The 12468-nt window shown below is 50.4% G+C and overlaps 1 protein-coding gene across 1 annotated transcript; it reads left to right on the plus strand.

The window, feature by feature from the left end:
• Positions 1–3265: 3265 nt before the first annotated feature.
• On the plus strand, positions 3266–8520 carry LOC307187062 (double homeobox protein 4-like protein 4; the record flags this gene model as incomplete). Its single annotated transcript, XM_079922811.1, has 5 exons — positions 3266–3308; positions 5042–5196; positions 6622–6742; positions 7150–7304; positions 7831–8520. 5 exons carry the CDS (start codon positions 3266–3268, stop codon positions 8518–8520), a joined length of 1164 nt encoding a protein of 387 aa, XP_079778937.1.
• Between the last annotated feature and the right edge of the window lie 3948 nt (positions 8521–12468).

Here is a 12468-nt window from a genome sequence, read left to right on the forward strand (position 1 = left end):
GGGCAGGAAGGAAGGCCTTCCCCCGAGCCCCTTTCAAGCCTCCTTTCCTGGGAGGCAGAGCCATGGGGGAGAGAAAGAAGAAGGAACAAGCAATACTCATGATAGTGTCTGGCAGGGAGAACAAGGCAAGTTGACTGTCGACAGCAACTGCGTTGTGCCCAGGAGGGATGCCATGCTCCACACGGACTGTCACAAAGCTTGCGCACCAAGAGGGACACCCTCTCTGAAGCCTCAAGGAATTCAAACCTTCCAATGAGAACGAGGAGGACCCAACGCTGAACTGGATTTCCCCATTGTATGTGACATTCCATTGATCCAATCAATAAATCTTGGCACTCAGTTCAAGTTCTTGGTTGTGCTTTTGTCGCTTTGATTTCTCCCGCATTTCCTCAGAGAGGTGAAATCCCTCCCATGACCTGGGACAGCATGGAAGGCGGTCCAGATACCCCTGTCTAGTCCCGTAGCTTGTAGCCACAAACACACCCTAGTGGAATCACGAAAACAGTCTCTCAGTGACAACATTCACTTGCTCTCTGGGTGCATGGTATGGAAGAGTTCCTCGAGGGCATCGCCTTTGCACACAAGGACAGAACTATGCAAACACTTTCATTGCCAGGGTTTATAGTAACAACTGTGCCCAATGTATTATGCACACAAATCATCACTCTCTCTCTCTCTCTCTCTCTCTCTCTCTCTCTCTCTTCTCTCTCTCTCTCTCTCTGGCTCATTACATGTCCACGGCTACACACTACAGGAACACACCTCTCAAAAGATAAGCCAAGTTATAACTAAAGTGATGAACAAATGAACTGAAAAACCGAATGCCTGTGGCATTGTAACGTCATGGCAGATGATCCCTTCCACTGATTCTTTCAAAAATATTTTCCAACACATGTGCCTCGTACACTCTGTGTTGAGTGATTCTCCACTGGCTCAATCCGTGTGCCCCATGTCCAGCATGGGAGTGTCAGTGGCACGAAGTATTAAAATAATCTAATGTGTAAACAACAATGTATCTGAGTCTCTGGATACAACTGCATCTGGGTCTCTAGCTCTATTGTGTGCATATCTCTGCAGATACATCTAGTCCTCAACTCCCTCCCAGTCACTCCCCTGTCTTAGGCTCCCATTTGTCCAGATCTCTAGAGCTATATACAGCGCTCTCTCGCTCTCTCTCCCTCACTTTCTCACTCTCTTTCTCTTTCACTTTCTCTCTCTCTCTCTCTCTCTCGCCCTCTCGCTCTCTCTCCCTCACTTTCTCTCTCTCTTTCTCTTTCACTTTCTCTCTCCCTCTCTCTCCTTCTTTTCACTGGGCAGAAATGGAACATCATTTTCAAGAGCCACACAGGTGGCATAGGCCTTCTGGGAAAAGAATCTGGCCACGGTAGCCTCAGGACAAGTAGGATTGGAGATGTGGAAAGAGACAACTTATGGAAGAGTTGGTGCTTTCAAGAGGGTGGGGGGAACACTGGGTCACAGTGTGCCAGGAAACACTGAGATGCTTGTGGGTGCTTTCAAGAGGGTGGGGGGAACACTGGGTCACAGTGTTCCGGGAAACACTGAGATGCTTGTGGGTGGAAGGACTTGCACAGGCTCTTCCTAGAGCTAGGAACTGTGGCTTTACCATCTTGGTTGTCCAATGCTGGCCGCTCCAGAGAAACCTCAGAGCCCAGGGACAGGCAGCGGTACCTCCACAGGGAGGCCAGCGGTGCACTGTGCATAAACACACCTGCAGGCTCTCAGGATTCCCTGGCTGCCATGCAGATCACAGCTTCTGCTCCCCCAAGCAAGCTTATCCCACCTGGATTGTCCAGGAGGGAGGTGATCCAGGTCTGGCAGGCAGTGCCTTCTGGGAGAAGCCAGCAAATCCCATGTTTCAGTGATTAATTTTCTCAGCCAAAACTTCCAAATACTCGGGAAAACCCCCCCTGATCCAACAAGATGGTCATGCCTCCCTCTGATCTCTGGCACTGCAGGACAAGGGACTAGGACATACACCTCCTCAGGACATCCTCCTGGGCCCCCTGGGACTTGCAGACACCTACTGGTCCCGGTGACATCCGTCCAAGGGTACCACCTGACAACCGACCTTAGTGGGTACAGAAAATCAAACACACAGATCACACAAACACCCCTACGCGCGTGCACACACACACACACACACACACACACACACACACTCCAGCCACGTTTTCATGAATTGCTGGTGTAATTACTCTGATTGCCAACTGTTTCTGAATAAGCTCACTATCCTCATGTTAATCCACGTGGTGGCCAAAGAAGCATGGTGGCAAAAGAACACATTTGACATGGTTCTGTATTTTCTGGTGGGGTTTCTTTTGTTGGTTTGTTTTAAATTTTTCTATTCTCTGCAGCCCAAATGCACCGATAATGTTGGGATGGCTGTACTTGGAATCCAAGCTTTCCTTTCAAACTCAGCTGTGTCATCATCCATCATGTAACGTGCTACATATCCTTCTCCTTCCCCTTCCCCTTCCCCTTCCCCTTCCCCTTCCTCTTCTCCTTCTTCTTGGTACAGTTGTCAGTTGACCACTGAATGTGAAACCGACTCTCTCTTTTGTACGCCAAGGATAAGCACTGAAAATAAGTTCCTTTCCTTGTGAAACATACACGTGTGGCATGCCCCTTTCTCTGGTCTCTCCATGGCATGTGAGCAACGGGATGGGTTTCAGAGTACCTCTGAAAAAGTCCCAAACAGCTGAGGACCATGGGTAGACACTAGATAAGCACTCAAGCTTAGTATGTGAATTATCGGGAACTCAAACCCCAGCCAAGGAAATGCTTTAGGAGTGTGAGGCAATGATGTCCTGGTGGTGATGAGGGAAGTGGCAAACGTACTCGATGCAAACTAGGCTCTAGGTTCTCTCTCCATTTGGGAAAGTACAGTGACACACTTAAGCGTGAATGACTCAGAGGTGGGGAATTCCACGGAGACAGAAAGTATGTGTGGAATGTTGAAAGGTGTGAAAAGGAGAGAGCACTTGACCCCAAGCATTCTGGCAAAGGATGACGAGGGCGGCAGCTTCAAAGGGACCTGGGAGCCTCTGAGCAGGCCTTCCATTCCAACGCCCACTTGCCTCTCAGGATTCCTTCCAGGTTCTCAATTGGCAAGGAAGGGTTCTGCACCATCTGTGGCTATTTACATAAATAGGGGCGTGGCATCCTCATCCATTATAAACCCTGAGCTTCTGAGAACTGAACAGTTGGCCAGCAGTTTCCGTGCCATCCCTGTGGGTCTCCCACCATGGATTCGTCCAGCTCATCCGGCACATACAGCACCTCCAGAGGTACGTTGCCCTCAGCATCTGGGCTCTGCGCTTGGATCATCCAAATACACTCATGCACCTCCCCGACCCAAGGGTTGATCACCACGAAGATTGAAGTTTCCCAATGACCACCAAATGGCATGCACTGGTATGCTGGCACATGTTTCTGGAATCACTTGGGCAAAAGGATGCACCTTGGTTTGGGCATTTCACGTAGATATTTCTGGTTTGCTGCTTCATTTGTTTTCCTTCTAGAAATCCACATGGAAGTTGGTAGCCCTGTTGCCTGACAATGGCTTCTCTACTAAAAATCCCAGCCTGTGTTTGCAGTGAACGGAACACGAGTATTTGATAACGTTCCCAACTAAACTGACACTCTTTTCCAGTTGACAGTGTTTGGGATTTTGAATTTGTTTCACATGTTCTATTCTTGCTGTTGTTGCGGATTTGCTCTGTTATGTTGTGTGTTCCATTTGAACTGGTTAACTTCCACGGTGTCCATGGAAATAATCCACATCCAGTATGTGTTAAGATTACGAGACAAAGAGAGATTTTCTTTGAGCACAACTGAAAGCTAGAACCTGGGAAACAGAGATTCCAGGAGCACTCGAACTGTCTTTCATTAGACTCCAAGGTAGGCACTGCAGGAGTCTCTGGAAAGCCAAAATCTGCAGTGTGACAAGGCCGTTCCTTGAGTGCTTTCCAAATATGTTCCTTGGAGCTGGCAGGAAGGAAGGGCGCTTTTAAAGGGAGTCCCCGTTGGGGATCCGAAACCCTTGCCTTGTCTTGAATCCTTCCAGAGGGAGACCTGGAGACGACCCTACGTCACCAGCTGCCAGCTGCTAGGGCAGGTAGCCCTTGCAGAAGGGTTGGCATTGACCTAGAGTTGGAGAGATTTCAGGAAACTCAAGATCTCAAGGGTGTGCAGGACGTGCCTGAAACCACACCCTCCCTGGCCATCACACCTGGCTCCCACCTTAGAATGCAGGAAACAAACATCCATCCATTCCCTTGCTACAAGAAATAGGCAACCTCAAATAGGAAAGGGGTGGGGGGTAGCCCTTCAGACTGCCCAACTGACAGAATAGCACGCACACGGGGAGAGTCACCATGACCTCGGTGACTAAAAGGGAAACTCATCTTCTGAGGAGTACTGGGCTGTTGTGGGTGTGTGGGTGGGTTGGCGCCATCACACAGGGCAGCACGTTGGTCATGGCTCAAAAAAATAGGTTTTCTAAACAATCCTCTAGTGTGTTCTGTGTTGGGGGTTGGCTTGTGTGTTTGTCTGGCTTCATTGGGCTTTCGTCTACTTTCCTTTCCAATAGTGAAAGTGCAGATATGCTGTGCGAATGATAGTTCAGAAGCCAGGTTCCTATGGTTAGCATAGAGTTAGAGGTAAATCTGGTAGAAGCCATCAAGATTTTCCAAGGCCTCCACAGGTGGAAAATCCTTCCACCCGTTTTGGTCACGGTAGCCTGTTTTCCTAGGGCTTTCCCCTTCTCTTTGCATTGCGTCCTGTGGATCATTGGCGAATGGTGAGGTGATCCCCATAGCCTTGACCCTCAGCTTAGCTTGAGCCCCCAGGGTCCCACTCAGTGTGGCTTTTGGGGTGTACCCACGGTTTATCCAAATGCAGAGTCTTCCCCTGGCTTAGAGCTTTTTCTCATGGCACAGGGACCAGCACTGGGCCGGCACCATTGATTTGCACCTCCATGGATTCTCCCCTGACACATTCCCCCTCTTCTCTCCCACAGGCCGACTCTCAAGACCATCGCGAAGGAGGAGGCTTGTTCTGAGTCTGAGTCAGAAGGACACCCTGCAAGCACTCTTTCAACAGAACCCCTATCCCGGGATAACGACCAGAGAATGGCTGGCACGAGAACTGGACATTCCAGAAAGCAGAATTCAGGTACAACCGAGTCTCTCGATCCATTTTCCCTCTCGGGGTCCATGTCCAGATGCAAGTTGCCCCACTCCAGTTGCACTCCTTACTCTAGGGCTTTCCTCTTCGGGGTGCTCCAGACAGCAGGAACTCGAATCTTGGCAAGAAGGTGGCTCCCTTTGGAAAACGTGGCCAGACTGAGCTGTGTGGCGAGAGGTCCATTCAAATGTGTGGTCAAGTATAAAGGGTGAGGGGCCAAGGAAGCAGGAAGGCCTGGTGGTGTCAAGGAGATGTTACCTTGATGGCTGGCCTCCGAGGAACTAGCTGTGCTGAAGACTTCCCTCTCTGGGCACGTTGGAGAGGAGTCACCAAAGTTAGGAACACCGTGCCTGCGACCTTACAGAGCGTCGCCAAAGACTGATTGACTTTCCCTACGAACACTTTTTCTCAGGGTGTCCAATTTTCCACACACCACCATCAGAAATGTCTAAAGACATGCACACACACACGCACACAAGCACAGGTCCACACTGCTGTTCGGCCTCGGGGAATGAGGTAGCATGCACAGTGTTTCACTGTTGAAGACAAGGACACATATTCTGAAGAAGGGGAGCGGGTACATAAGAGCCTCCTGACCTAAAAGTGATGGAGGCATGTAGTCCCTGAGTAGTAACTGTCAATGAGTAGTTCCCAGGCAGCATGAGAAGAGTGGTTTTCATGGGGGCACTTCCTAATGGATACGATTGCATGTTATGAGACAGTACTGCCTGTGGGGACACAAGAGAGGCAGGGAGACATGAATCGGGCATGGACTACGGGAAACGGGAGGCAAAGATACCAAATGAGGGAAAGGAGATTGAGCCTGAGAGCCTGGGACAGAGACAGAGCGAGGGGAAGGCAGGCAGGCAGTCACTTGGGCAGCCGGGGGGGTCTCAACAGAGACAGACGTCAACAGGTAGATGTGGAGAATCGTAGACAGAGACCAAAAGACCCACAGAGAAAATGGTAGTTTTGATGAGAACGGCTGGGGCGGGGGAGAGAGACAGAGAGAGTTAGCTATCCATCCCATTCTGACTGTGGGAAAGCAAGCATTGTCTCCTCCTGTGTCACAAGTCATTACTCTGGACACCAGTAAGGTGACTCGAAGAGGAAGGATTATTTTCACGGACACAGATTGTGTATTCTGGAATCTGGTGCACTTCTTCAGAGGTAAAAGCCGGAGTCTACATTCTACATGCTAGTGAGACTTCAGTCCCTTTGAATCGTAAATATTTCCACTGGGGGCAGACGGGCCATACTGGGTCTCCATCAGTCGGCTTGTTGCTGGCCGACTGGCTGGCCGGCCGGCCGGCTGGTGCGTTTGTGCGTTTGTTCTGTGGTGCATCCCTGCAATAGATCTTGGAATTACGTGCATAAGCATTGAAAGACAAGGCTTTCTTTCTTTGTACCCAGGTTTGGTTTCAAAACCAACGAAGAAGACGCCTAAAGCAGAGCCGATTGCTGTCGGAGAATGCCTTCAAAGGAGGGCAGTCAAAGCCGCTGCGGCCCCCACCACCTGAGGCTTTGACTCGAGGTAAGTACCCGGCATTCCATAGGCATTTCCCAAGAGCATCTCCTTGAGACAGAATCATCTATGAACGTGGATGACCATGGGAGGCCAAGAACGCTTCAGAGAGGAAACAATGATATCTTGGGATCTTGCCCCATTCCTGTTCCACCCAGGAGCATCATGCCCCTCTTGGAGGGTGGGGAGATGCATGCCCAGGAAGGCTTGGAATCTTTGGGTCCAGAACCTGCCCGGACGTGCAGAAATGCCTTCTTCCGTCACATGGGGCGTTTTCACATAGCACTGAGTTAGGTGTATCGATGTATCGATCTTGATCTATGACATACCGCTTCCTACATACCACACACTGGATCTGCTGTGAATGTGCTGAAATTGGCCTGAATGTCCTCTCTTCTCTGTGTGTTCTTCTTTAGGAAGCACGGGAAGAGAGGCCAGGCGAAAGAGGACTTTCATCTCTCCTTCTCAAACAAGGGTCCTTATGCAAGCCTTTGAGAGGGATCGATTTCCATCTATTGCTGCCAGGGAAGAATTGGCTCACCAGACAGGAATTCCCGAACCTCGAATCCAGGTAAGTTCTCCACCAGTGGGTGGAACTTGGCTTCTCCCACGAGAAAGGAGTGTTAACCCTTGCGACGGGTTGTTGCTGGATATATGTAGGCTTGGAGACGGGGGATTGGGAGGAAGTTCCCTTCGTCTTACAAATACGCTACGGGGGCTGATCTGAAGGCATCCATTTCCAGAAGAGGACAGGGCAATGGAAGTCCTGGGCAGCCAGGGAGGGGCCTGAGTTTGTAGCTGGTCAATGCCAGCTCTCCTCAAAGACAGGGGTGGGGAGGGGTGTGGAGAGTGGTGTGAGTCCTGTGTTGCCCTGACGTCCTCCCGCATTTTCAAGAGCCAAGGTGAAAGCTCTATAGGAAAAATGGCCCTTAGGTGAGGCCCAACAGTACTTGCCATGGGTCTGACAGATTGGAGGGCATGTCAGGTCAGGGCAGGGCAGGTTGGGGCGGGCTGGGGTGGGCCGGGAATGAGGCGGCGGCAAGTCGATCTGGATTGTCACGCTGCTAATGCTCTTGTCGCCCCATATGGTTCCCTAGATATGGTTCCAGAACCGAAGAGCTCGGCACCCAAAGCAGAGCGCTAGTGGGCCTGCGAATGCCTTAGCCAAAGGCCCTGATGCCACATCAGCTGTGACTGCCCTGTCGGACCAAAGCACCCTGCCCACTGTCCATAGAAGCTCTCATCGTTATCCTCCCTCTCATGCACCTGAGAGCATGCAATCCTTTGCTGTGGCCACTGCTGTTTTCTCCCCCTCCTTTCTTGGGCCAGAGGCTTCCTATGGGTGCTGTGTGGGCCAGCCGTTGATGTTCATCATGCTCCAGCCCAGCCTGGCAGCCCTTCAGAGATGCCAGAATCCACAGCCTCTTCTGGCCACAGTTCCGTGGGGCGAACGGTCACATGCTCTCATCGCCAGTGGGCAGCCTGCCCAGGGGGCCATCTGGCCACCTGCACCACCAGAGACACACTTCTGGCAGCAGCAGGCAAGCTCAGGTGAAGAGACATCTCCCCAGCTGGAGCAACAGCCCCAGCGCTCAGCCCTTACAGGCTCCTCAAGCCTCCTGGATGAACTCTTGTCAGACGTGGACATTCTGGACAAGGCAGGCCCTTTTCTGAATGTGGACACAGAGGAAGAGGAACTTGCAGCAACCCTGGAAGCCCCCCTCAGCGAGGAAGAATTCAAGGCCCTGCTTGACATACTGTCAGGCTCCCCAGTGCCACAGGTTTAGGGGCAGGAAGGAAGGCCTTCCCCCGAGCCCCTTTCAAGCCTCCTTTCCTGGGAGGCAGAGCCATGGGGGAGAGAAAGAAGAAGGAACAAGCAATGCTCATGATAGTGTCTGGCAGGGAGAACAAGGCAAGTTGACTGTCGACAGCAACTGCGTTGTGCCCAGGAGGGATGCCATGCTCCACACGGACTGTCACAAAGCTTGCGCACCAAGAGGGACACCCTCTCTGAAGCCTCAAGGAATTCAAACCTTCCAATGAGAACGAGGAGGACCCAACGCTGAACTGGATTTCCCCGTTGTATGTGACATTCCATTGATCCAATCAATAAATCTTGGCACTCAGTTCAAGTTCTTGGTTGTGCTTTTGTCGCTTTGATTTCTCCCGCATTTCCTCAGAGAGGTGAAATCCCTCCCATGACCTGGGACAGCATGGAAGGCGGTCCAGATACCCCTGTCTAGTCCCGTAGCTTGTAGCCACAAACACACCCTAGTGGAATCACGAAAACAGTCTCTCAGTGACAACATTCACTTGCTCTCTGGGTGCATGGTATGGAAGAGTTCCTCGAGGGCATCGCCTTTGCACACAAGGACAGAACTATGCAAACACTTTCATTGCCAGGGTTTATAGTAACAACTGTGCCCAATGTATTATGCACACAAATCATCACTCTCTCTCTCTCTCTCTCTCTCTCTCTCTGTCTCTCTCTCTCTCTCTCTCTCTGGCTCATTACATGTCCACGGCTACACACTACAGGAACACACCTCTCAAAAGATAAGCCAAGTTATAACTAAAGTGATGAACAAATGAACTGAAAAACTGAATGCCTGTGGCATTGTAACGTCATGGCAGATGATCCCTTCCACTGCTTCTTTCAAAAATATTTTCCAACACATGTGCCTCGTACACTCTGTGTTGAGTGATTCTCCACTGGCTCAATCTGTGTGCCCCATGTCCAGCATGGGAGTGTCAGTGGCACGAAGTATTAAAATAATCTAATGTGTAAACAACAATGTATCTGAGTCTCTGGACACAACTGCATCTGGGTCTCTAGCTCTATTGTGTGCATATCTCTGCAGATACATCTAGTCCTCAACTCCCTCCCAGTCACTCCCCTGTCTTAGGCTCCCATTTGTCCAGATCTCTAGAGCTATATACAGCGCTCTCTCGCTCTCTCTCCCTCTCTCTCTATCCCTCACTTTCTCACTCTCTTTCTCTTTCACTTTCTCTCTCTCTCTCTCTCTCTCTCTCTCTCTCTATCTCTCCCGCCCCCTCTCTCTCTCTCCCTCACTTTCTCTCTCTCTTTCTCTTTCACTTTCTCTCTCCCTCTCTCTCCTTCTTTTCACTGGGCAGAAATGGAACATCATTTTCAAGAGCCACACAGGTGGCATAGGCCTTCTGGGAAAAGAATCTGGCCACGGTAGCCTCAGGACAAGTAGCACTGGAGATGTGGAAAGAGACAGCTTATGGAAGAGTTGGTGCTTTCAAGAGGGTGGGGGGAACACTGGGTCACAGTGTGCCATGAAACACTGAGATGCTTGTGGGTGCTTTCAAGAGGGTGGGGGGAACACTGGGTCACAGTGTTCCGGGAAACACTGAGATGCTTGTGGGTGGAAGGACTTGCACAGGCTCTTCCTAGAGCTAGGAACTGTGGCTTTACCATCTTGGTTGTCCAATGCTGGCCGCTCCAGAGAAACCTCAGAGCCCAGGGACAGGCAGCGGTACCTCCACAGGGAGGCCAGCGGTGCACTGTGCATAAACACACCTGCAGGCTCTCAGGATTCCCTGGCTGCCATGCAGATCACAGCTTCTGCTCCCCCAAGCAAGCTTATCCCACCTGGATTGTCCAGGAGGGAGGTGATCCAGGTCTGGCAGGCAGTGCCTTCTGGGAGAAGCCAGCAAATCCCATGTTTCAGTGATTAATTTTCTCAGCCAAAACTTCCAACTACTCGGGAAATCCCCCCCTGATCCAACAAGATGGTCATGCCTCCCTCTGATCTCTGGCACTGCAGGACAAGGGACTAGGACATACACCTCCTCAGGACATCCTCCTGGGCCCCCTGGGACTTGCAGACACCTACTGGTCCCGGTGACATCCGTCCAAGGGTACCACCTGACAACCGACCTTAGTGGGTACAGAAAATCAAACACACAGATCACACAAGCACCCCTACGCACGTGCACACACACACACACACACACACACACTCCAGCCACGTTTTCATGAATTGCTGGTGTAATTACTCTGATTGCCAACTGTTTCTGAATAAGCTCACTATCCTCATGTTAATCCACGTGGTGGCCAAAGAAGCATGGTGGCAAAAGAACACATTTGGCATGGTTCTGTATTTTCTGGTGGGGTTTCTTTTGTTGGTTTGTTTTAAATTTTTCTATTCTCTGCAGCCCAAATGCACCGATAATGTTGGGATGGCTGTACTTGGAATCCAAGCTTTCCTTTCAAACTCAGCTGTGTCATCATCCATCATGTAACATGCTACATATCCTTCTCCTTCCCCTTCCCCTTCCCCTTCCCCTTCCCCTTCCTCTTCTCCTTCTTCTTCTTGGTACAGTTGTCAGTTGACCACTGAATGTGAAACCGACTCTCTCTTTTGTACGCCAAGGATAAGCACTGAAAATAAGTTCTTTTCCTTGTGAAACATACACGTGTGGCATGCCCCTTTCTCTGGTCTCTCCATGGCATGTGAGCAACGGGATGGGTTTCAGAGTACCTCTGAAAAAGTCCCAAACAGCTGAGGACCATGGGTAGACACTAGATAAGCACTCAAGCTTAGTATGTGAATTATCGGGAACTCAAACCCCAGCCAAGGAAATGCTTTAGGAGTGTGAGGCAATGATGTCCTGGTGGTGATGAGGGAAGTGGCAAACGTACTCGATGCAAACTAGGCTCTAGGTTCTCTCTCCATTTGGGAAAGTACAGTGACACACTTAAGCGTGAAGGACTCAGAGGTGGGGAATTCCACGGAGACAGAAAGTATGTGTGGAATGTTGAAAGGTGTGAAAAGGAGAGAGCACTTTACCCCAAGCATTCTGGCAAAGGATGACGAGGACGGCAGCTTCAAAGGGACCTGGGAGCCTCTGAGCAGGCCTTCCATTCCAACGCCCACTTGCCTCTCGGGATTCCTTCCAGGTTCTCAATTGGCAAGGAAGGGTTCTGCACCATCTGTGGCTATTTACATAAATAGGGGCGTGGCATCCTCATCCATTATAAACCCTGAGCTTCTGAGAACTGAACAGTTGGCCAGCAGTTTCCGTGCCATCCCTGTGGGTCTCCCACCATGGATTCGCCCAGCTCATCCGGCACATACAGCACCTCCAGAGGTACGTTGCCCTCAGCATCTGGGCTCTGCGCTTGGATCATCCAAATACTCTCATGCACCTCCCCGACCCAAGGGTTGATCACCACAAAGATTGAAGTTTCCCAATGACCACCAAATGGCATGCACTGGTATGCTGGCACATGTTTCTGGAATCACTTGGGCAAAAGGATGCACCTTGCTTTGGGCATTTCACGTAGATATTTCTGGTTTGCTGCTTCATTTGTTTTCCTTCTAGAAATCCACATGGAAGTTGGTAGCCCTGTTGCCTGACAATGGCTTCTCTACTAAAAATCCCAGCCTGTGTTTGCAGTGAACGGAACACGAGTATTTGATAACGTTCCCAACTAAACTGACACTCTTTTCCAGTTGACAGTGTTTGGGATTTTGAATTTGTTTCACATGTTCTATTCTTGCTGTTGTTGCGGATTTGCTCTGTTATGTTGTGTGTTCCATTTGAACTGGTTAACTTCCACGGTGTCCATGGAAATAATCCACATCCAGTATGTGTTAAGATTACGAGACAAAGAGAGATTTTCTTTGAGCACAACTGAAAGCTAGAACCTGGGAAACAGAGATTCCAGGAGCACTCGAACTGTCTTTCATTAGACTCCAAGG

Source organism: Stenella coeruleoalba (assembly GCF_951394435.1).
Source record: "Stenella coeruleoalba genome assembly, chromosome: 5".
Classification (NCBI taxonomy): Eukaryota; Metazoa; Chordata; class Mammalia; order Artiodactyla; family Delphinidae; genus Stenella; species Stenella coeruleoalba.